General features: G+C 35.7%; 1 protein-coding gene and 1 pseudogene across 1 annotated transcript in view; both read left to right on the top strand.

The window, feature by feature from the left end:
• The window catches only part of PARL (presenilin associated rhomboid like), a 45042-nt gene that overhangs the window by 11311 nt on the left and 7654 nt on the right, over nt 1–26077 (top strand). Inside the window, exons 3-7 of the mRNA XM_006925768.3 lie at nt 20–160; nt 2998–3046; nt 15641–15736; nt 16343–16492; nt 18020–18090. Of these exons, the coding sequence (XP_006925830.1) occupies nt 20–160; nt 2998–3046; nt 15641–15736; nt 16343–16492; nt 18020–18090 (507 nt within the window). The remainder of the gene's footprint in view (nt 1–19; nt 161–2997; nt 3047–15640; nt 15737–16342; nt 16493–18019; nt 18091–26077) is intronic.
• LOC112474178 lies at nt 18511–18629 on the top strand (annotated as a pseudogene).

Raw genomic sequence — 26077 nt, 5'->3', positions numbered from 1 at the left:
CGCAATATATTTTGTATAGTTTACAGGCTGTGCATTTGGATCAGCTGCTATTTGGCAATATGAATCACTGAAATCCAGAGTCCAGAGTTATTTTGATGGTATAAAAGCTGATTGGTTGGATAGCATAAGACCACAAAAGGAAGGAGACTTCAGAAAGGAGGTAAAGGGAAACATGCCTTTCTTTGTTCTAGTTCATAGTTCTTGAAGTCTGGTTATTTGTGAAGTGTTTTTAGTTAATGGTAGCATTAAATCAGTAGATGTGAAATCAGTACAGTTAATATTCTTCTTTATAGTCAAGTATTTATTAATGTTTTGTATATCTGGCAGTGTTTTACTTGGCAGTGTCCCATGCAGTTTGTCCCTCTACACATGTGTATCAAGAATCACAAGGGATAGCTGTTAATGTTTTGAGGCCTCTCCCAGACCTACTAAAGTTTTTTTTTCTCTCTTAAAATATAGAACTTTATTTTAGGTGCTGAGATTTTCATAAGCACTTGGTTCACAGAAGTCATTTCTTACAAAATAATGAAGATAGCTGTTTGTACAGAGACTCACATTGGGGCCACCAGAAAAGTACAAAGGACAGTGTAAGCATGGGAGAGGCCAGCGCTCTTGTGCCCAGAGTCCTTAAGGAGAAGCCAGTGCTCCTGGCTCCTTCTCACCCCCTGCTACCTAACCTGGGAGAACAGCACCAAGGGCCTGGCGGAACCATCCTGGGAAGGGACAGCAACCCCATCAGGCTGGCGAAGGCCCCATATGAATGGCTGAGTGGGAGGGTGATTGCTCAGGCTCCTGCAGAACAGGTCTTGCATCTAGCCCCTTTCCTCAAGTAGTCAGGGCAGGGTCTGAGCCCACCTGGCTCTGGAACCTTGATACACTCACAGTACAGTTTAGTAAAGCTCTTTGGGAATTGCCCTTCCTCTCTTTGCTCAGGCTACTGACCCTACCGCAGGCCTGGGTACTGGGGACACAGGCATGAGACCTGGCCCTAGGCAGGTGAGTGAGATAGGGATGGACCTGGATAACTCCAAGGCAGAAAGTACTCAGTACCTGAGGGGCCAGAGAAAGGGTAAGGGAGACTTAGAGGTGGAAGAGCATTGTCATCTGGAGGGAGGAGGGTGGTCTGTGGAGATGGTAATGTCTGAGCTAAACTTTGAAGACTGTGTAGGGTCTGGACATGGCACATGAAGAGAAGGGCATGCCCTACTAAAAGTAGGAAGCAGACCTACTAAAGTTTAAGGGTCACTGTTTCACTTACATCTCTTTGCTGAGTTATTTTGATTCTTATTCCATAGTAGAATCACAGGGAGTTTTTCAAAATACTTAATTAAGCTTTAGGGGTAGAGATACTATGTGGACTTTAAAAAGATTCTCAGTGATACGACGTTTATATCTCTCTGGTAAATACCCACTGTTGAGTGTTTCTAACTGCACTCAGGGAGTGTGGATGTAAGAAAGTAAAATATAGAGCTTTTAGAGCTTTTCATTACTTCATATGCAAATGGATGGCTCTGTTTTAATTATGTTTTTAAAAATATTGGCTTTTAGATAAAACAATTTTTTTTCACTCGACAATACTTATTGAGTACTGAGGCCAGTACTGAGGCCAGTACTCAATAATGGATCCAGGTCTATTTTGTTATTAAGTACCTTTTTTTTTTTTAAATAGCACACTACCTCTCCAATTTGGAGAGAAGGTCAGTGTCCTCTTTAGTTTTTTCCTTCCTAAGAACTTAATCCTGGCCAGCAAGAGCCTGAGAGGGCAGCCTTGGGTTTTCTTTTTCCTAAAGAAAGTTTCCTCTAAATGAAGAGGAGGATTCATTCCACCTTGTTTCCCCATAGACACTTATATAAGAAGCATGAGCCTTACCTGATTTAGAGAGGTTTTATGTCAGAAGAACAATAAATTATAATACTTGTAGCTGAAAACTACAATAAGTAGCAGTGATTTTTATTCAGTACAATATGTTTGAGAAATAGTAAAACTGATCTATTCCATAATCCCAGATTCAGCACGTCTGCACTATAAAGTTTTATACAAATGGTTTTTTAGAATGATGAGAAATGAAACAAACCATAAACATAATCGTCACCCAAAAATGGATTTATTTATTATAAACAAATTATAGATTATAAAACATAAAATCTATACCCGTTAAAGAAAATTGAAATAATACATAAGTATAACATGGGGAGTGAAAGTCCTGGAAAGCCCTACTACACTGCTATCTGTGGTGAGCGGGGACCTTCCCTCCCACTCACTGAAGTTTAGGAGACAGACAGAATCCTAATCTTTCAGAGATACACACTGAAATTTTTATGGATGCAATATGCTTAGGATTTGCTCTATAGTAATCAGCTGGAGGGAAGGGAGAGAAAGGGGACTAGATGAAACAGTTGCCCATGTGTCAGTCGTCACTGAAGCTGGATGATAGGGGTTCATTATACTAGTCTCTTTACCTTTTCAAATCTGTTTGAAGTTTTCCGTGATTAAAATTTTTAAATAAAAAACATTCTAACTATGAAATTGAATCACTTTGTATACAAATACAGAAAGAAATTCAAGGCTAAAAAAAGTTACCAAAAAAAAAAAACAATTTTAATAGAAAATACTCTCAGTTAAAATTTTAAAACTAGACTAGACCTTGGTGAATAATCACTTACTTGATATGATCTATGTCTAATAGTGGAGTAAGTACTTTACGTTGTTGGAATTCCTCAGAAAAGTACTGCTAGGTATCCATTACTTATCTCCATGTTATAACCAGGAAACTGAAGTTTAGAAGTAATTTGAGATCACAGAGCTAATCAGTGGCTCTGCATAGAGATTATAGGCTGTCTACTATAAAGCACCCGTGCTTTCTACTTTAACATATTTATTATATCTGTTGTTCACCAGTGGTTTTTTATGCAGAAAGCATTTTCCTTCTGGATTTTCATTTTCTTAGGCTGAAAGTATTTACTATGTGGTGCTATGCAATTTTCCTTCTGTTTCAGATTAACAAGTGGTGGAATAACCTAAGCGATGGCCAGCGGACTGTGACAGGTTTGTGTTAGCTTACACGTTTTAGCCATTCCAGGGAAGAGAAATCAAACCAAAAGGTACAGTATGTCACAGTCAATGGCTTTTGTACCATGTTCACCAGTGGTTTAGAACACATAGGGAGTCTCTGTACCTTCAGGCTAATATAACACTATAAAAAGTAGTGTGGCATAAAAGCATACATGATGCTCTGGGTCAGTTATTTTCTTATTTTGATCCATCTTTGTTGTAGAATCTTGGCTTGTGAAATAGGTTATGAGTAATTATTACTTCTATTAAAGAAACTGAAGGGGACATTAAGTACCTTCTTTATGTAGAATGCTTTATATATTCTCTCCCTACTCCACAGGGTTGCTTACAGGTTAGTTATTTCCATTTTTACAGACGAGGAAACTGGCTTTCAGAGAAGGAACTTTTCGAAGGTCACGCAGCTAGTAAATAGTAGAACTGAGTTTCAAAATCTAGGTCTGTCATTCTAAAGCCAATTTTCTCTTTACTTACCATGCTGTTTATGAAATCCTCTTTAAATGTAAGAAGCATGCCATGGATTTCATCATGATAATTTATTTTTGTTCTTTGTAAAGTTTTATGGAGAGACAGATCTGACTCTTCAAGGTAACACTTTTGTAATATGGACTTAGTTATTTGAGAAATTTGGGGAAATGGATTTGAAAGTTCTTGAACAATCATGCAGATAGAAAAGAAACCTTCCTAAGGAAATAGCAAAATATTGCTTGTTCTCAAATATGGTTTGACTTAATGGTACTCTTAATTCTCTGGACCTGCCTAAGTAGAGAAAAGGTGCTATCTTCATTCAGGATGTTTCCTCTATCTGAGAGGTCCAATTTTTCTGTTTCTTTTTTGAAACCTGATCCAGTCTTTAAGCTTATAGTTCAGACATTGCTTCCTACAGTAAGTGCATCCTTTTTCTGAATTCATTGTACCTTTTAATCATTTATAACACAACTTGCCTTACATAATTGTACATGTAGGATCCTTGAGGACAAGGATGAGATTTTCCATTTTGTTATGGCACTTAGCATACAGTACACAGTACAGGCACTCAGTCTGTTGAGTCAATGAATGTCGAAAGGGATCTTGAATCAAAAGATTGAGATTTTTCAGAGGTATACGCTGTACTGTAGAATTGATTAGTCGATGAAGTCTTAATATAACTTAAAGATAGCTCTATAATAGCACATCTGTTTCCATTAGGATTAATGGGTTTTGGGTTTTTGTTTTGAAAGTAAGCAAAATTAACAGCATTTCCTTAGAATAGCAAAGTTTTGATGTCCTTCTGTAGTTTCAGAGTATCTCCAAATTAGTTGATTCCTGGTGTTCTTTGAATATGGTGAAGATATTATGCCATTTAACATTTGAGGAAACCTGGGATCAGAATTTAAAACTTTTCTCATGCCAGTAAATAGTTTATTCAAAGAAGTCGATATATAATTAAAACTCAGAATTTTTTTGCCAACCCTTCTTTTTATTTTTAGGCGAATCAGTCATTTGGCATGAAGAACATAGCAGTTGAGAGAGACAGACATGATCTAACTAGTAACTTGAGTGTAAAGTGCTTTGAACCACATAAATGTGAATGATCATGCTAAAGATCTTAAATATTTATTGTCAGATTATCTATGTGACTTTTAAAGGCTGAGGAAATGCTCTTTGAATCTGTTTTGTTGTGTTGCCTCAAGCTTCTCTTGGGGGGAGTAATTATTCTGGTAGCAATAATTCTAATTTCATATTTGTTAGTGATGCTTAATAATTAACTATACACTGAGATTCTCATGGTTAATAAATTTGTGCTTTAGTTATATCTCACCTCTTTTCAGAGGTGCCAGTTCTTACCTTGCTTCCCCTTACCTTAGCTCTCCCAGTTGCTTCCTTAGGCTGGTCTTATGTGAGGATGGCTCAGCTCCTGGTTTTAATTGAAGATAGGATTTATGGGGTGACAGATTCACTCTGTACTACTTACTCTTTTCCTTGGATTGTAGATGTTTTCTAAGTGTTAATTTTTGTTTCTTTTGATATTTTGAAAGAACTTGACAAGTCTTTAGCAAGCCACTGACAGAATTTCAAAGCTCTGTGAGACTAGTGTGCTGCTTTTGTTTTAGTATTTATACCTAGACAATGGCAGCATGAAAGCTCTAGTAGGTTAAAGATTTCTCACTATTATTCCAAACATTTCGTGTAAAGATTCCCTAGCATCTGAATCGAATGGGCTTATTTGGATGGCAAGATTTTATATATTGCAAGTTCATATAGCAAAATGTTTTATCCAAATGCATTTGATTTCTAAGCTTGAGATAGTCAGTGGTATCTCAGATTTATTTATATTTCTTTGATTCCTAGGTTTGGATAAGAACAGTTCAAATCATAAGGGATACCTTTAATTTCTTGTGTTGTTTAGATAGAGTCAGTGGTGAAATGAAAAACCTCCCTTTGAGCTGATGTCAGGTTTGGAGTCCGTAATTTTTGGTATCTCTATCTCAACCTGTTCCTAAGAATCACTTTTTCAAGATGTGCTAGAGAACTAGTCTTATTCTTTTCTTTCGGTTTTGTTTTGTTTGTTTTGTTTTTGGTCTTAGTCTTTATTGTTACACAGAAATATCTCCCCAAACTTCACATTGCTCTGAAAAAAAGGTTTTTACAAGTTCACTTGGTATTTATTTGAGGGATGACGGTGAACATCAGTTTGCATCCTTCAAAGTGAAACTTGTTCCCAGTGCTTTTACAATTCAGCTAGTCCTGTGTTCTATTGCTTTGATCTGCAAGGCTTTAAAGCCTGTACTGGAGGTCCCCAGGCAATGCCAAAGAGAGTACTTCTCCTACCTTTTCAGCTTTCAGGAGTGCCTGTGAGGCACTTGCCAGGTTTCCTGTTACCTCAATAGAATGCTGACTTTACTATATTGGGATTCAGGTAAAGCTGAGAGGGAAGAACCTGTCAAATTATTGTATCTGATCAAGGAGGGGCAGGGAAGGAGGAGGATGGGAAGAAAATCTCATGAAAACTGTGCCTCAGTTCCTCTACTAGTCCATATCTACTGTAAGCTCCAAAGTTGAGGCACTGCTGCACCCGAGACCCTAACCCTCTGCACCTCTAGAGTCTGCTCTTTTTTTGTTGCTGTTCTGTTTTGTCCAGAATTAGTTTATTTTTTAGTTGCAATTTTCTCTCTCCTATACCTTTCAAAGGTTTTGACCTGTACCTCCTAGACTAAGGTTTCCTTTCCTATTGCTGACATTGCTGGTAAGGCAGTGTTTCACTTGGTCTTCTAGTTAATCTTGACTTTTTAATCCATCATTTTTTCCTTTAACTTGGCTTCATAGTCTTCAGACAAGTTATTTCTGGGAAAGAAACTGATGGTTGAGTGCCAGCTAGGCTTCAAGTACTGTGTTAGATACTTCACATACATATTCTTATTATTAATCCTAATTATAACAGCCCTATTAATGGTATCCTCATTGTTCAGATGGAGTAGCTGAGGCTCACAGAGGTTAAATAATTTGTCTGAGATCATAGATCTAGAAAGGGTAGAGATGAGAAATAAACTCACTTAGTTCAAACGATATGCTGCTGCTTATGTATATAAAAGTGAGTGAATTAACACTCACTTTTGTACTATAGTTAACCACAACTAATTACCTGCCTGGTAAACCACACTGTCTTCCCTCCATTCAAGGTATCTGGGCGCTGATTCATAGCCCAGATTGCAGCAGATTATCCCAAGGCAGCAGGCTGGAACTCAAGAGAAGAAAGCGAGTCCTTCATGACTACTTAGGGTAGTCTTTGTCATAAAATGAATAAATATCTATGGTAACATAATAGGTAATATTAAAGAATATATAAAGACTACATAAAGCGAAAAATAAATTTCTCATTGTAGACTTCCACTTCTGTAGCTCCTGCAGCTCCTGTCTGCATAATAGTCATTGCCTTTTTAGTTCCCTGTGTATTCTTCCAAAGCATCTATTTATATGTAGTCATTTATATCTATCTATGGTTTAAACACAAATGGTAGCATGCAATACATATTCCTTGGCACTTTGATTTTTTTTTCACTTAATATTTTAAAGGACATTTCATATGAATACAAGTAGATCTATTGCATTATTTTTTATATTGAAGTATAACACAAGTAGAAGAATGTACACATCAGATGTACAACTAATTTTTACTGAGCACACGCACGTCACTAGCACTCAGATCAAGAAATAGAAATAACCAGCACCTCAGGCTCATTCTTTTTAATGCAAGTCCATGTTACCATTGTTACCATGGTAACAATACCATGTTACCAAGTCTTCTGTTAATAGATATTTGGTTTGTTTTTTATCTTGATTCGGTAATTAATACTGCAGTGAATAACTTTATATATAGATCTTTGCACGCATATGCATTTATATTTTTAGGATAAATGGTAGGAAATAGAGTTGCTGGGTCAAAGAGTATGTACATTTAAAATTTTGTGTACTGTCAGGTTGTCTTAAAAGAAGTTGTATACCAATTTAAACATCCTCTAACAACGTAGAGAGTTTAAATCTTATTGATTTCTAAATGTTGCTCACAGGGGAGGTTAGATATTCTCACCTGCAAGAAGGGTGCAGAGAAATAGTAACCCCTTTTTGTGGTTAGTGATTATTGTGAAGATCTTTGCCTCCTTTGTTACGACTATGCCCCATTCTTTCCATCTGCCCATGATAGTTATGAACTATACATCCCAGTAGGAAGATGGAAGATGGGTAGTCTCTGGACTTCTTCGATTCCAGGAAGCTGTGGGACCAGTCCTTAGTTTTGTGGATACTGCTCTGGAAGAGAAATTGTAGCCACCGTGTGAGGCTGACAGTATGATCCCTGTGTATGGCCTTGGTTCCCAGGGAAGCCGAGATAGGGACCACTTGAATTCAGTTCTTTGGCTGCCATTGGATGTGTATGCTTGTCAGTATCAGGACTGACAAGGTCTAGCTTCCTTTAGATAGAGGACCTGTGAAAGAGTGAAGTGGCCCACCTCAGACTTAGGGAATCCTGAAAGCTACTAGACTCTAAGTGAGATGAGCCCTTTTTTAGGAAGAGAGAAAAAGAGGTTGTACCACCTTTCTTGGGCTAAGGTGGAAGGTAGATTGAGGTCATTGAACCAAACAGTGCTTCCCAAATCAATGTATCTTTTTTTAAAAAAAAAATCAAGATATAATTCACTTATAAAATTCACCATTTAAAAGTATACAGTTGAGTGGTTTTTATCATACTCACAAGGTTGTGCCACTGTCGTCATCATCTAGTCCCAGAACATTTTCATTATCTCGCAGAAACCCTGTGTGTGTTAGCAGTCACTCCCCGCTCCTTCCCTTAGCCTTAGGTAACCACTAACCTATTTTCTTTGTCTATGGATTTGCCAGTTCTAGACATTTCGTATAAATGGAATCACATTAAATGTGGCCTTTTGTGTCTGCTTCTTTCACTTAGTGTAATGTTTTCAAGATTCATCCGTGTTTTGGCATGTGTCAGTACTTCAGTTCTTTTGATGGCCAAATAGTATTCCATTATATGAATATATCACATTTTGTTTTTCCATTCATCCGTTGATGAATATTTGAGTTATTTCCACTTTTTGGCTATATTATATAATGGTGCTATGGACTTTCATGTGGACATAAATTTTCATTTCTCTTGCTAATATACCTAGGAGTGGAATTGTTGGGTCATGTATTTTTAAACTTTTTAAAACTTGTGGTAAAAAAAACACATAAAATGTACCAGCTTAATCATTTTTAAGTATACAGTTCAGCAATGTTAAGTATATTCACATTGTCATGAAACATTTCCAGAATCTTTGTTTTGTACAGCTGAAACTCTGTACTCATTACACAACAGTTTTCCTTTTTCTCCCTCTGCTCGGCCCGTGGTAACCAGCATGCCACTTTCAGTTTTTTATAAATTTGACTACTTTAGATACCTCATCTGAGTGGAATCATACAGTGCTTGTCTTTTTTGTCTGGCTTACTTCACTTAGCTTAATGTCCCCAAGATTCATCCATGTTGTAGCATGTGACAAGATTTCCTTTTTAAGGCTGAATAATTTATTCCATTATATGTATATACACCACATTTTATTTATCCACTCATTGATGGACCTTTGGGTTGCTTCTACTTCTTGGCTATTGTGAGTAATGCTGCTGTGAACATGGATGTGCAAATAGCTTTTATTTCTTTTGGATATAAATCCAGAAGTGAGACTGCTAGATTATGTGATGGTTCTGTTCTTAATTAATTAATTTTTTTTTATTTTGGTGACATGAGTTAACGAAATCCAGTAAGTTTCAGGTGCACAATTCAATAGTAAGGCGTGTGCTCGCGCGCGCGCGCACACACACACACATTGCATTGTGTGTTCACCACCCTATTTTTAATTTTTTGAGGAAACTTCACACCGTTTTCCATAGCTGTTGCACCATTTTACAATCCCACCAATAGTGCACAAGGGTTCTAATTTCTACACATCCTTGACTACATTTGTTCTTTTCTTTTTTTTTTTTTTTATAGTAACTATCCTCATGGGTGTGGGGTGACACATCATTGTGGTTTTGATTTGTATTTCTCTGCCGATAGCGATGTTGCATATCTTTTCATAACGCTTATTGGCCATTTGAATATCATCTTTGGATAAATGTCTGTTGAAGTCCTTTGCCCATTTTAATCAGGTTTTTTGACTTTTTTGTTGTTGACTTGTAGGAGTTCTTTATGTATTTTGGACATTAACTCCTTATCAGATAAAATGATTTGCAAATATTTTCTCACATTCTGTAGACTGCTTTTTCATTTTGTTAATTTGCACAAGTTTTTAAGTTTGATGTTCCATTTGTCTCTTTTTGCTTTTGTTGCCTATGCTGTTGGGGTCATATCCAAGAAGTCATTGCCAGATTCAATGTTATGAGGGTTTTCCCTTTTTTCCAGTGAGTTTTATAGGTTTTGGTCTTAATTCAGATCTTTAATCCATTTTTAATTAATTTTTGTATATGGTCTAGGATAAAAGGCCAAGTTCATTATTTTGCATGTAGTATCCAATTTTTCCTGTATTCTTTTTGAGGAACTGTCAAACTGTGTTTAAAAGTGGTTGCACCATTTTACATTTCTTCAATATGTGAGGATTCCGTTTGTTATTGCCCTTTTTCTCTCTAATGTATCAGCAACTACAATTATTTTTTATAGCCTTTTTATTGAGGTAAAATATACATAACAATATTTATCATTTTAGCCATTAAGTTCAATGGCAGTAACTATATTCACAATGTTGTGCAACCCTCACCACCATCTATTTCCAGAAATTTTTCATCATCCCAAACAGAAACACTGTACCCGTTAAATAACTTGCCATTTTTTCATCTTTATAGCCCCTGTTCTACTTTGTTTCTATCTGTTGATGGGCATTTGAATTGTTTCCACATTTTGGCTCTTCTGAATAATGCTGCTGTAAATATTTGCGTACAAGTCTCTGTTTTGAGTCCCTGCTTTCAATTCTTTGGTGTAAATATTTAGAAATGGAATTGCTGGATCATATGATAATTCTGTGTTTAAGTTTTTGTTTGTTTGTTTTTATGTTTAACTTTTTGAGGAGCTGTGGAACTGTTTTCCACAGTGGCTGCACCGTTTTACAATCCTACCACCAATGTACAAGAGTTCCAATTTCCATATCCTAGCCTAATGCTTTTCTTTCTTTCTCTCTCTTTCTCTTCTTGATAGTAGCCATCCTAATGTGTGTAAGGTGATATCTTGTGGTTTTGTCTCTTGTTTCCTTAATGACTAGTAATGCTGAGCATCTTTTCAGGTGCAATTGTTCATTTATTCTTATTGGGAGAAATATCTATTTATTTAAATCTTTTGCCTATGAATTGTCTCTTTGTTGAGTTGTCTAAGAGTTTTTTATATATATTCTGGATACTAGACCTTTATTAGATATATGGTTTGCAAATATTTCTTCCTGTTCTTTGGGTCGCCTTATCACTTTATTAATAGTATTCTTTGAAGCATTAATGTTTTTAATTTTGATGAGGTCCATTTTAACTATTTTTTATTTTATTACATGTGTTTAAGTGTTATATCAAGGAAACTGTGGCCTAATCCAAGGTCACAGAAACTTACACCTGTTTTCTTCTAAGAATTTTAAAGTTTTAGCTCTTACATTTAGATCTTTGATTTGTTTTGAGTTAATATTTGTATTCTTTATGAAGTAGTGGTCCAAATTCATCCTTTTGCTTATGGGCAGCTACTTGTCTCATTACCATTTGTTGAAATGACTCGTCTTACTCCGTTGAATTGTCTTGGGTCCGCCGTAAAAAGCCAATGGACCAAAGATGTATGGATGAACTCTGGACTCCCAGTTCTATTTCATTGATCTGTATGTCTATTCTTATGCCATACTTTCTTGATTATTATAGCTTTGTGTTGTAAGTTTTCAAACTGGGAATTGTGAATCTTCCAATTTCATTAATATGGAATATTACATTAATTGATTATCATATGTTCGACCAATCTTGCAATCCTGGGATAAATTTCACTTGGTCATGATTTATAATCCTTTTTATATGCTGCTGGATTTGGTTTGCTAGTATTTTCTTGAGGATTTTTCCATCCACATTCATAAGGGATATTTGTAGTTTTCTTGTGATGCCTGTCTGGTCATGATATCAAGGTAATGCTGGCTTCATAGAATGAGTTGGGAACTGTTCTTAGCATTTCTGTTTTTCGGAAAGTGTTTGGAAGGGATTGATGTTAATTCTTTATGTTTGCTAGAATTCAACAGTTACAGTAAGTTGAATAGTGTCTCTACAAATTCATGCCCACCCAGAAACTTTCTTTGATTGTTATCTTATTTGGAATAGGGTCTTTGTAGATGTAACTAGCTACAGTGAGATCATACTGGATTAAGGTGGGCCCTAAATCCAGTGATTTGTGTCCTTATAACAAGAGAAGAGGACAAAAAGAGACATGTAGAAAAGACCAGGTGAAGAGATGGAGGCAGAGATTGGAATGATATAACTACAAGCCAAGCAATGCCAAAAAAATTTATATGAGCCACCAGAAGTTAAGAAAATGGAAAAAAGGAGTCTTCCACAGAGTCTTCAGAAGGAAACATGGCCCAACCAACAACTTGATTTCAGACTTCTCAGCTCCAGAACTATAAGAGAATACATTTCTGTTGTTAGAGGTCATCAAGTTTGTGGTAATTTATTACAGCAGCCCTAGGAAAGTAATATATCAGTAAAGCCATCTGGTCCTGGACTTTTCTTTGTGGGAAGTTTTTTGAATTATTAATTTAATCTCTTCTTGTACACCATTCAGATTTTCTGTTCTTGAGTCAGTTTCAGTAATTTGTGTCTTTCTAGGAATTTGTAGATTTCATCTGTTTAGGTAGACAGTTGCTCATGGTAGTCTCTTATAATCCTTTCTGTTTCTATAGTCGGTAGTAACATTACTGATTTCATTACTAATTTTAGTAATTTGAGTTGTTTTCTTTTTTTCTTTTTTGTCAGTCTAACGGTTTTTCAATTTTGTTGATCATTTCAAAGAACCAGCTTTTGGTTTTATTTTTCTCTATTTTTCTATTCTCTAATTCATTTATCCAAACTTGTAATTATTTTCTTCTTTCTGCTTGCTTTGGGTTTAGTTTGCTCTTCTTTTCCTAATTTTTTAAAGTAGAAGTTTGGGTTATTGATTTGAGGTCTGTATTCTTTTTTATTGTGGGCATTCACAGAACTGCTTTTGCTGTATTTTATGTTTTAGTATTGTCTTAGCTTGGTCTGGGTGGCTTGAACAATAAATTTATTTTCTCACAATTCTGGAAGTTAGAAGTCCAAGGTCAAGGTGTCAGCATAGTCGGTTTCTGGTGAGAGCTCTCTTCTTTGCTTGTAGATTGCCACCTTTTTGCTGCATCTTCATATAGTAGGGAGAAGAGAGCAAGAGCAAGCTCTCTGGTATCTCAATTATAAGGACACTAATCCCATTGTGAGGGCCCCACCCTCATGACCTCATCTAGATCTAATTACTTCCCAAAGACCCCATTCCCAGATCACCTTAAGGATTAGGGTTTCAATATATGAATCTTATGGGGACGGACACAATTCAGTTCATAGCAGATATATCTGTGTTTTTATTTATTTTAAAGTACTTTGTAATTTCCCTTGTGATTTACTTTGATCCATTTGTTATTTAGGAATGTGTTAATTTCTACATATTTATGAATTTTCCAAATGTATTATTGATTTGTAATTTCATTCCGCTGTGGTCAGGGAACCTACTTTGTGTAATTTCAGTGTAAAATTTTTGAAATTTGTTTTGTGACTGAACATTGGCCTATTCTGGATAATGTTTCATATGCACTTGAGAAGAATGTATATTCTCTTGTTGAGTATTCTATAGATGTCTGTTAGGTCTAGTTGGTTTGTAGTGTTCTTTTTTTTTTTTTTTGCTGATCATCTATTATTCTATTATCGCAAATGAGGTATTGAAGTCTCCAACTTTATTGCTGAACTGTTTATTTCTCCCTTCAGTTCTGTCAGTTTTTTTCTTCATGTATTTTGGAATTCTGTTAGCATACATGTTTGTAATTGTTATATCTTCTTGATAGATATCAAGAAGATGTTATATGTTCTTGACCCTTTTATCATTATATAATGTCCTTGTTTCTAGTAACAAAAATTGTCTTAAAGCCTGTTTGTCTTATTATGCTTTGGCCTTCTAGATCCTAAATCTCTTATTTGCCCCCAATATTATCTAGCACTTCAGGCAGCTGCAAACTTAAAACACTTGCCTATAATTGTATTTGACAAACACCCACTGGGAAAAGGGGTTTTGGACTTGTGCTCCCAGTCAGGTCAAATATAGATAGTTGCCTTGCAAGTGGGTGGGGTCCTCCAGGGAATTATTATCATATAGGTCATATAATAACATTTTTTTGGGAATGAGGCTTTGAAAGAGTTCCAGCTTCATTCTGTTGACTCTGGTGGTTGCTAGGCTGCACTGGGAATGCGGATTGTTTTCATGGCTAACTTATAGTTGGAAAGTGAGGGATGGGACTGGGTCAAGTAAAAATGCCTCAAACTCATTGTTTATTTCAGGATTCAGCCATTTTTTAAAAATAAATTCTGGGTTGCTACAAGCCTTTGGCTAGTCTCCAGAGTTATGAAAAAGTTGAATTTGATAATTTTTGCCAATTTTTTCACTTTTTATGAAGGAGAAAAAATTTTAGAGGTCCTTCATCATTCTCACTGATGTAATCCAGTGCATCACTTATGGTAAAGGTTAGCACTGAGGCAGCAGCAGCAACTTTCCCAAATCAGTACCACCAAGTTTGTCTAAGAAGTTACTGAGTCAGGAGGAGGCAAATAACACTCCTAAATGGAGATACAAGCAGAGACCTTTAACAGTTCTACTTTTCAAAGGAGGAGAAGGGGGAAGAAACCATTATTCTTTGAGCATCTGCATAATACTAAGTGCTTATACAATTTTATTTAACTCTCATGACAACCTTCATGAGGTGTAGGAGTATAATCCTCATTTTATAAATGAGAAAACTGAAGTGAAGGCGATGAAATGCCACAGACCACAAAGCTACGAAGTGGCATACCTAGCATTCAGACCTGAAAAGCCTTTTCCACCATATTTTTCATTTATTGGCTTGTCACTGTGTGACCACTACATTTAATTATGCTTTTCCATTGAACCACCATTTAAGTCTTTAAGGTAGATTTTATTACCTCCATTTTACAGAAGAAGAAACTAAGGCTGAGAGGTTAGGCCTCTTGCCCAGGTTATAGTATAAGTAGGACAGAATCAGTTCTGCTGTATTCCTTCACTCCTACCTTTAGACACAGTGCAGTGCTGCCTCAGCAGGCTTAGGATTACCACACATCTTCTGCTCACCTGCTTCTGGGTACCAGCCTATGCTATTTCCCAGATAGGGAGCCTTTTGTCTTGTGTCTGAAGTCCTAGAGTGACCAAGGTCAAAGGATATCCTCTTGGCTACCCAAAATGTCCTACTAGATAAGGAATTTTGGCTTGCCACTGATATTGGTTCTTTGAAAACTTGTACCTCTTAGAGCCTCAATTTTCTCATATCTATAATTGGCCTTCAAAATGGGATATGCAAGGGAAAAGATGCCTATATTTTACTTTTCTCATTTCTTTTTAATTTGTGTTTTACAATGAATTAAAGTGGTTTGTATACATAATTAGAGTATGTTTGTTTGATTGTTTACCAATAGGATGGATGCCTGATCACAGTCCACCGGTCTGTCTATAAAGTGAGGGGTTTGGACTACAGTGTGTTCCAGTGTTGTGAAGAAGTAAAATATGGATCTGAGTGAAGGAAGTTAGTTCTCAGAGCATTTGCAACTTTTCAGGAATCCTCTGACTTCATCAACCCATGACAGTTTTGATAATTAAAAACACTGATTTCAGTTACTTTTCTTAGCTCACTTTTTATCCCCAAGTTTATAATACTCTTGTATAATTATGGTAGAAAATCTTATTCAGGTGGACTTTTGATCAGACTTTCTTTGCTCTTATTTTTAACCTCCCTAATTATATTTATTTCGTAGGTATCATAGCTGCAAATGTTTTTGTATTCTGTTTATGGAGAGTACCTTCTCTACAGCGGACAATGATCAGATATTTCACATCCAACCCAGCCTCAAGTAAGTCTAACTTGTGTGATTTTATTTTGAAGTAGAATATGAAAGAAATATGCTTTATTTTCATTGAAATGCCATAAAAAGGATGAGTTCTTGTCAACAAGTATAAGCAAAGGAATTAAAGAGGGGGGAAAAAAATCAGGGGATAGGCTGTAATCTCTTTGAGAACAGCGACCTCAACTCTTTTATTGCTGTGTCCCAGGTACATACTATGTGCCTTACACAGTATAGATATCTAGATATTTTTTAATGACTTAAGATTCCTATCACTAAAAGTTTACTCTTTGAGGAGACTGTTATATACAACTTCATATCTGTAATTGAATTATTTACGAATTCTTTTTTCTAAGTAACTTGCTATAAGGACAAGTTGCTTTCATTGAACCGAGAACTTTTATTGGTTGCTTACCAAGTAAAAAAGAGATTTAAGGTAGCTTTTTACCACTTTGAAAAATGCTGTCTTAAACCAACTTACTTAAGCTTTTAACTAGCTGTTTTTGTTTCCCATGTTTGATTTGTTTCATACTAATGAAAAAAAATCTACAATAGACAATTTTTACTGGCTGTGCGTTCCACGATTACCAGACTGTGTTTTTCTTTCTCTTGTAGAGGTCCTTTGTTCTCCAATGTTGCTGTCAACATTCAGTCATTTCTCCTTGTTTCACATGGCAGCTAATATGTATGTTTTGTGGAGCTTCTCTTCGAGCATAGTGAACATTCTGGGTCAAGAGCAGTTCATGGCAATGTACTTATCTGCAGGTGATAAGCTTTAATCTTGGGGCCTTTCAGAATATAAGCACTCTCACCTGTCTGGAGAAGGGACAAAGGGAATGATTATAGCCATATTCTACATACAGTAAGTGTTGAGTACATGTTTGTTTCTCAGATGTACGTAGAGAAGACTATCAGACTAGTGGGGCTATTGTCTTCTCTGTTTCTCATTTTGTGGATTTCCTCTTAACGTGAATTATTTAACTACTGTTTTAGTTTTAAATTAGCCCGGTAGACAGGAGTTAAAGTTTAGTGTAGGACTTAAGCGTGTCCTATTTATCTCACTAGGCCTTGATTTCTTTAGCCTCAGGCTCACTATTTTACAGATAAGTGGTTCCCAGACTCCAGCTCTCTGTCATCTGAATCTTTGTTAAATAACCTTAAGCTCATTCCCCAAATTTGCTCAGATTCCAGAACGCTTTATATCAGAGCCATCCAGTAAGATGGTCAGGAATGAGTTTATTCTTGCAGGTGTATACGGTAGCATGGAACCCACTCTAGTTGTCCTGGAGATAGCATCATTTCCTTATTTCAACTAGGAAGTGGTAATACGGGATTCCAGGTTCCTAGATGCTGCTAAATTGGCAGTTGGTCAGTTAAATTTTACTTCTCTCTTTGCAAAATGCACTTAATTAAAACCATAAAATATCAAAATTCATTCCTAAAATCTCTTCATTTAAAACAGTTATTCTGTCGTGAAAAAAGCACTGAGCTTGGAGATTGAAGACCTGGGTTCAGATCCTTATTCTGCTATCAGCTGTGTGATGTTTCAGAAAAGACTGCTTCTCTGAGGATAATGATACTCTCTCATGACAAGGAGTTGTAGAAAAGGTTAAATAGAAGCATCTACCACAAGGCCCAGAGTGGTTACTTAATCATGTTAATTAAATACTAATGGGCCTCTCTCTAGTCCCTCAAAACTAGAAGCTGAGCAATACCTCTAGCCTGTAAGATAAGTGTATATAGTTCTTTCTCTAAGCGCTAGTTGTGTTTACAGGTACAAAGGGTCTGTTTCAGGTGCCATTAATTCCTGTTCTGTAGGAAGCTGTGTTTTTGTTTTGTTTTTTTAAATTAGCTACACTCAGCTCAGATGGCATGGGAGGCAAAGGGACATATAAAGGATCATCTAGTCTGAATCTGCAGCAGAATCATTGGGCAGGTGGGGTAGAATATAGACTCCCTGGTCCCACTCCAGAGACTCTGATTTAGTGTTTGGAGTGCAGCCCAGAGGATTCCCAGATAGTTGGTGAGTTTGGGAAGTAGTCTCTTTTCTTGTTATAGATGAGAAAAATGAGTATTGAGAGAGAAAGTAAATGACCCTACATCACTCAGCAAGTTGCACAGTGGGTCAGACTTTTTTCCCCCTATAAAATATCTAAAGTGATAGGCAAGATAAATATTCATGTCTGCACCCAGTTAGAAACCTGACACTGTTAGTCTCTGTGGGGTGGAGATCAGAAATAGAAACCATTTTTATACCTCACTAAAATTACTGACATGTTTCTTATTTCTCAGGTGTTATTTCCAGTTTTGTCAGTTATGTGTGTAAAGTTGCCACAGGAAGATATGGACCATCACTTGGTGCAGTAAGTATTTCTACTTCAAAAATTTTAAATTTAGCTTTTAACTTCATTTTGAAATAATTTTAGACTCACAAAAAAGTGGCAATATTAGTACCAATACTACATAACCAATATTAGTACCAATCCTATATAACCTTCACCCTGCAGAACCACCATACAATTATCAAAGCCAGGAAATTAACATCGAAACAATTCTATTAATTAACCTATACCTAATTTAGAATTTTTACATTTGTAAAGCCTTGTAAATGTCAGGCTGTAACTTTTAATCATTGGCCATTTATATATACCTGCTGGAAGAAGAGTACATGTCAAGAGTAAGCAAGATATAGAAGCAACCTAGTGTCATGAATAAATGAATGGATAAAAAAGATGTATATATATATATAACGGAATATTAGCCATGAAAAATAATGAAATCTTGTCTACGGCCATGCCACCCTGTACATGCCTGATCCTGTCCGATCATGGAAGCTAAGCAGGGTCGAGCCTGGTTATTACTTGGATGGGAGACCACCTAGGAAGACCAGGTGCTGTAGGTGTAAAAAAAAAAAAAAGAAAGAAAAAAAAATCTTGCCATTTGCAGCAACATGGTGGACCTAGAGAATAGTATGCTAAGAGAAATAAATTAGACATAGAAAGACAAATACCATATGATTTCACTTATATGCAGAATCTAAAAAACAAATGAACAAAAACCATGAAAAAGAAACAAACATAGATACAGAGAACAAACTTGTGGTTGCTAGAGGAGAATGGGGTGGGAGGATGAGTGGAAAAGGGGAAGAGTGTTAAGAAGTACAAACTTCTAGTTATGAAATAAATCATGTGATTGTAATGGACAGGGAATGTAGTCATTAATATCATAATAACTATGTACAATGACAGATGGTTACTAGACTTACTGTGATCACTTCGTAAGGTATATGAATGTTGAATCACTGTGTTATATAGCTGAAACTAATATAGTCTCTATCAACTATAATTTAAATCTCTATCAACTCAAATTAAAAAAAAGAGGAGTCAGAACAGTGGGTATCTAGTCCCCATAAACCAGAGAGCCTAATCTAGCTTTGGAAAATTCAAACTAATTACAGATTTGAATCTGGTGCTATTTAGTCAATATTTGAGTGTCTGCTATGCAGATTAAACTGCTGGGCACTGTACTGGAGACTAGGGATACAGGCATTGAGCAAGATGATCAAAATTCCTGCCCTCAAGAGCTATCGTCTAGATGCCTTAAAAAAAAATTACAGATGTGCTTTCTTTTGAGTTTAATGGCAGATTTCTAGGACCATGGAAATAATTACTTAATGTTTATTTAAAGACTACTCATTTAATATGTACATATTTAAATGTTGATTCACTTAAATGCATTCAAATAGGAAATTTCATATGTAAAGCAACTCTTAAAATGTTCAGTTTTGGAAAAGAATCCTTTCGTAAAGTAATCATCTCATAATTTGTGTGATCCTCAGAATTGTGTATACTTAATTTTCCTAATGAAGTCTATATATCTTGTCCTATCACCTAACATGCTTTCTTAATTTAAACTCCCTGTTTTTCCTGGATAAAATGTTTGTTTTCCATATAAAATTTGGTGCCAATATAATTTATATGTTTCAAATTCTATTCTCTGCCTCATTCACTGACTAAGTATCTGTTATGTAAAGGCAGCGATGAATGAGAAATGGACTCTGACTTCGAGCTTAGTTGGGAAGAAAAATTATACACACATCTATAAGGGCTGAGTATATTTTAGAGAACTTTGGAGAGTTCTAAGGGTAGGGAGACTTTCTCATTAGCTGAGAGGATCTGGGAGGGCATTTTGACATGCCCTCAGACAACTGTTATTCTCATGTTACAGATAAACTAAAGTCCAAGATGAACAGATTGTGGTAGCATGGTGATGGAATTACACTGAGTTTGAATCCCAGCTCTGCCACTTATCTGTTATTTCTAGGATGTATTACTTAACCTCTCTGAACCTCAGTTTCTCCCTGTGAAATGGGGATAACACATCTATTGCTGATTTGTAATGCAAGGGTGTTCAGTGTGCTTTGCATAATAAGGAGCATGTAGTAAGAAATGTGGAAGTGGTAGTTCATATTCATGCATCAAATTCCTGTAGAGCCATGGCAGGATAATTATTATCCTGAAATACTTCCATTCATTCTTGGTTAAAATTAAAGAAAACTAAATCACCAGTTATAGTGGTATTTTTATTGGAAAATCTGGGATGGAGGAGAGCACTAATGACAAAATTGTATTACAAAATATGAAATACTGATTTTATTGCTTTTATCATAGTTCTTTGTTAAAAGTGAAGATTATTAAAGAATATTTGCCAATTAACATCGACATTAGAGAGCAAGAATTTGATAAGGGTACTAGATTTGGTACTAGATTTTGGTAAGGGTTTTGTTAGAACTGTGCATATTCTGAATCTCATTTAAAAATTGAGTTTCTTATTAGTTATTGGCAGGAAGTGTTTCTCTCATTTTGCCTTTCAAAAGGTTATTTTTTGTGAGACATAAATCGTGAGATGGCAAAGATGAATCAGATATTTGTTGGAAACTATTAAAGTGTTAGAGAATTTTTTTCACTTGAGGCTGTAAATAGTTTATCATAGGCCACATTTGCTCACCAACAGTATGATAACCTGCTTACTGTAATTTCATTGATTTAACTATTACCTAATCTGCACATAGAGTGAATTCTCTTGCTAAGTCTCTCTTTTTTTTTTTCTTTTACAAGGTTTCAAGTAAAATGAAATCGTCACTAGAGCAGATTCGTTTGGAATTCCATTTTGATTTATCTATAGTGTTTTGAAGTATATGTCCTTGTATAACTTTTTTAATGGCTGCTTCTAGGTATTGCTATATATGTATATATATTACTTATCACACTCTGCTGGTGGTGTCATTTTACCAGTTTGAGTGAAGTGAACCTTACCTCCCTTTTCATTCCTATATTCTTCCCAAATCATAATTGTCTTAAATATTTCCCCTAAATATATTTATAATATCAGTCACTTTGTATTTACTTTTTACTTTTTTCATTGTCCTTTCTGTTGTTCTCCGATTATTCCTTCTATCATTTTCTCCCTCTTTAGATAACTTTCTTCAGTCATTCTTTTAGGTAGGCCTGCTGGTGACAGATTCTCTAAGTTTTCCTTTGTCTGAAATGTCTTGATCCCTTCTTTTCTGAAGGATATTTTCACTGGCTATAAAATTCCAGGCTGACAGTTCTTTTGGCACTTGAAAAATGTTGTGCCACTTCTTTTTGGCCTCCATAGTCTGAAGGGAAATCCTTTGTTATTTAAATAGCTTTTCCCTATAGGTAAGGTGTCATTTCTCCTACTACTTTCAAGATTTTTTTTTATCTCTATAGTTTTCAGAAGTTTGACAATATGTCTTGTCATGGTTATCTTTTTGTTTATCTTGTTTGGGTTTTACTCAGCTTCTTGAATCTATAGGCTTATGTCGTGCGGGAAAATTTTCAGCTGTTATTTCTTCAAATATTTTTTCAGCCTCACCATTTTTCTTCTTTCCTGGGACTCTGATGACATGATGTTAGATCATTTGTTATAATCTCATGGGTTCCTGAATCTGTTAATTTTTTAAGTCTATTTTTTCTCTCTTGTCCAGATTGGGTAATAGCTATTCTGTTCCAGGTTCACTGATTATTTTCTCTGTCCTTTCCATTCTGTTTGAGCCCATCCAATCAGTGTTTGTTGGTTTGTATGTATGTATGTATGCATGTATGTATGTATGCATGTATGTATGTATTTTTAGGCGAGGCAACCCTTGGTTGACCTCACAGATTGCAAGGACCTTGTTAGCTTACAATCCCTTATGTTTTATTTTTAACACCTACAGCACCTGGTTTTCCTAGGTGGTCTCCCTTTATTTAGGTTATTGTATTTTTCAATTCTAAAGTTTACATTGTTTTTGGTGTCTTTGCTGAGCTTATTTCTTGTGCTGTTTTGTTTTTGTTTTTGTTTTTGTTTTTGTTTCAAGCATGTTTTTGATTGCTCATTGAAGCATTTTTATGATGGCTGCTTTAAACTGCTTGTCAGATAATTCTAACACCTCTGTCATCTTAGTGTTGGTGTCTCTTAATTGTCTTTTCTCATTCAAGTTGAGATTTTTCTGGTTTTTGTTATGATGAGTGATTTTTGAATGAAATCTGGACATTTGGATATTATACTATGAGACTTTGAATCTTGTTTAAATTTACTGTTTAGCAGGCTGCCTCTGACAAAGGAAAGGGGTACACTTACCATTATTGCCAGGTGAGGGTGGCAGTGAAGTCCAGGTTTCCTGCTCAGCCTCCTTTGACATTTGGTGGACAAGGGTTCTTGTTACTGCAGGGTAGGGCTGGGAGTTCTGGGAGTTCAGGCTCCCTAGTAGACCTCTGCTAATACCACTCTGGCTCAGAGGAAGGGTGCCTTGTTACTGCTGTCCACATTACCTCCACTCATCCCACCCTGTCATGGGTATTGGGATGCCTCAGTATGCAAGTCTAGATTCTCCACTCAGCCTTTGCTGATGGGGATTGGGCCACAGTGTTTTTGGTGGTGTTTGGCTGGAGTAGAGTAGTTATTGTCTAAAAGTTTTCTGTCTTGCTAGGGTACCCTTTCTTGGTCCTTTGGCTAGAAAGAGTATTTTTGGGGGGGCGAAGACCTATTTTGTCTGAGTTCATTGGTGTTTCCAGGTGGTGAGCCTCTCCAAAGCCCGATCTGAGCTATGAGGCCAAAAGAAAACCCAGGGTACTCACAACTGTGTCATTTCTTAGATCCCAGAGTTCCTAGCTGGTCTACTTTCTCCTCAATGCCCAGGGTTTTTAGCTGTACTTAGCTTGTGGAAGAAGGCCCCTTGAGCAAATTCATTTAAAATTCATAATGTAAAAAAACTCACATAAAAACCCTTAATATGATAGATATGAAGATAGATATAAAGTTGTTTATGAAAATTGTTTACTTATGAAATAAGTAAAAAATTATATGTATATTGATTACAAGTATATAACCAGTGTACATAAATAAATTATTGGTGGAGAATAAGAGATCTTCACCTCTAAAAGAAAGCAGACTTCTGGGATCTACATGGATAGGGATTCATGACTCCCTGAAATTGTATCTAAAATACATATGAATGTGAAATTTTTCTGAAGAGAAAGAATGCAATTTTTGCTATTTTCATAAAAGCCTCTGACTAGAAATGGTGAAAATAAAGAATTTCTGCATGGGGCTGGGCCCAAACATTTGTCAGAAAAGCAAGTTGCAATTTATTCAGACACATAAATACGTTTAAATTTGTGTAGATATAGATCAGTTGAGAAAATTCCAGAAAGATAGTAGAACCACCTCCTATCTTTAAAATAATGTAAGTACAATGAGTTATAATCACAAACTGGCTTTACATAGAAATGTTCAGTAAATGCGAATTTTCTTTATTAAAATACCTGTAATGAGCATTTTAGATGAAGAATATAATCTATGGAGAACTAATTTAGAGAGTCAACAGAATTTTAATGTTCTTTCATATCAGCTAATCAAATTATATTTGCTTCATTTTGGGGAAAAGTGTAATTTTACTGTTGTTTTTCTTTCAGAAAATAAGGCTTCAACTTGGTATCTTCTGGATCGTTGAGTTGGCTTTTTTAGGTTTTTTAAAAAATAAACCTAGCATACTAAAGTTGTATATAATGCTGTAAAGACTAGAAGGTGATAGGGTACTGTTCACTCCAATTTCCAAATTCTTAAGTGACAATGACATCTGCTTTGCTTAATACACTATGTGCTGATAGATTTTGGGGCAGATGTTGAAGTTCCAGCCAGAACAGATCTTTCAGAATAAATATAAATATGGCCAATAAAACATGTTGCACCCTAGAGGAACCATAACCCAGCAGTTTTTGTGGGGAAATAAGCCTGCCATCTTCTGAGGTGGTTCTAATGTCCTTGAAAGTTGCTGTGACCTAATATTTAGGATGTGGAGTAAGGAACCAGGAAAGGGTTGAACAAATTATGGAGGCTGTGTGTGTACATGTGTGTATTTCCACATAACCAGTGATCACTCTGTTAAGGGAGTAAGGATTTCAGAAGAACCCCATGTGTTACAATTACTTGCACAGAAGCTAGTTTGGTCAATATACAATAGCAGGCAGTTGATCTTAAATATAAAACATAGAATTCTAACCCCTAACCCCTACAACAAAATTGGTAGGCACCATCAACTCCTAGCCTGTCCCCTTTATTATGTAGCTGACGTTATTATTCCTTGTTCTTTATTTTTTTCAGCCTAAGCACTAGATTGTCTTTGTCCATATACCTTAAATTAGGTCTTAAGTTTCCTTCTGAGAGCTATTCATACTGTCTTTCCATCTCCTAGTTATCCCAGCCCATCCCTAGGACTGCAACTTGAGCTAGTTTCCCTGTTTAGGCCAACTAGCAACTATATATTAGGAGCTGGGGACATCTGGGATTCCTGGGACTCATAATACTTTTCTTTAAAGTTTTAGTAATTCCTAAAATGTAAGATAGTCCTATATTCTGAAGCAACTCTTTACTTAGAAGACACTAAATAAACAGTTGGGATTTAAGAGACATAGATGCTATTTTCTGAAATAGCCTTTTAAATGAAAAAGTAGGGACCTTTCCTTTTAATTATTTGAGCATTCAATTATAGGAGCATCTTTTAAAAATTATTTTTCTCTTATATGTCTTTTTTAAATGTCCTATTTTGAAATGATTTAAATCTTAGAGAAAGTTGCAGGAATAGTACAGAGGACTCCTAAGTCTTAAAAAGACAAAAAGCAACTGGGGTTTATTGAAGTATAATTAACATACAAAAATTGCATATATTTGAAGTTTATAATATGGAAAGTTTTGAAATGTAGATACCCTTGAAATCATCGTCACACTTAAGGTAATGAACATATTCACATCCTCGAAAGTTCCTTGGTGCTTTTCTGTGCTCCTCCCTGCACTCCTAAGCAACAACTTCTTTGCCTTTGTCATGGTAGATTCATTTATACTTAATTTCTAGAGTTTTATATTAATGGAATCATACAGCATATACTTCTTTTTGTTGTTCTGCCTTCTGTATAGTTATTTTGAAATTCATCCATGGGATTGTGTATATCAAGAATTTATTTCTCTATATGGGTAAATAATATTCCGTTAAGTGGATACCATAATATGTATATATCTGTCTTATTACACTTAGCGTAATGCCCCCAAGTTTCATCCATGTTGTCTCAAATGGCAAGATTTCCTTTTTATGGCTGAATAATATTCCATTGTCTATATACACCACATTTTCTTTATCCATTCATCCATTGATGGACACATAGGTTATTTCCATATCTTGGCTATTGCAAATAATACTGTAGTGAATATAGGATGCATATTTTTTTTCAAGTTAGCATTTTTGTTTTCTTCAGATAAATACTGAAAAGTGGAATTGCTGGATCCTGTGGTAGTTCTCTTTTTAATTTTTGACCTCCATACTATTTTTCATAGTGGTTGTACCAGTTTACATTCCCATCAGCAGTTCACAAGGTTCCCTTTTCTTTACATCTTTACCAACATTTGCTATTTCTTATCTTTATAGACATTCTAACAGGTGTGATGTGATAGCTCATTGTGGTTTTGATTTGCATTTCTTCGATGATTCTTGATGTTGAACACCTTTTCATGTACCTGTTGGCAATCTGTATGTCTTTTTTAGAAAAATCTGTATTCAGATTCTTTGCCCATTTTTTAATCAGATTTTTTGACATTGAATTGTGTATGTTCTTCGTATAGTTTATGTATTTAACCCCTTATCAGAATATATGATTTGCAGATATTTCATCCTGTTTGCCTTTTCATTTTGGTAAATGGTTTCCTTTGGTGTACAGAAGATTTTTAGTTTGATGTAGTCCTTATTTCTGCTTTTTGTTTACTTTGGGATTATATAAATATCTTGATATTTTGTTC

The sequence above is a fragment of the Pteropus alecto genome, unplaced genomic scaffold, assembly GCF_000325575.1.
Source record: "Pteropus alecto unplaced genomic scaffold, ASM32557v1 scaffold88, whole genome shotgun sequence".
Classification (NCBI taxonomy): Eukaryota; Metazoa; Chordata; class Mammalia; order Chiroptera; family Pteropodidae; genus Pteropus; species Pteropus alecto.
This window is presented reverse-complemented; position numbering and strand designations above follow the sequence as displayed.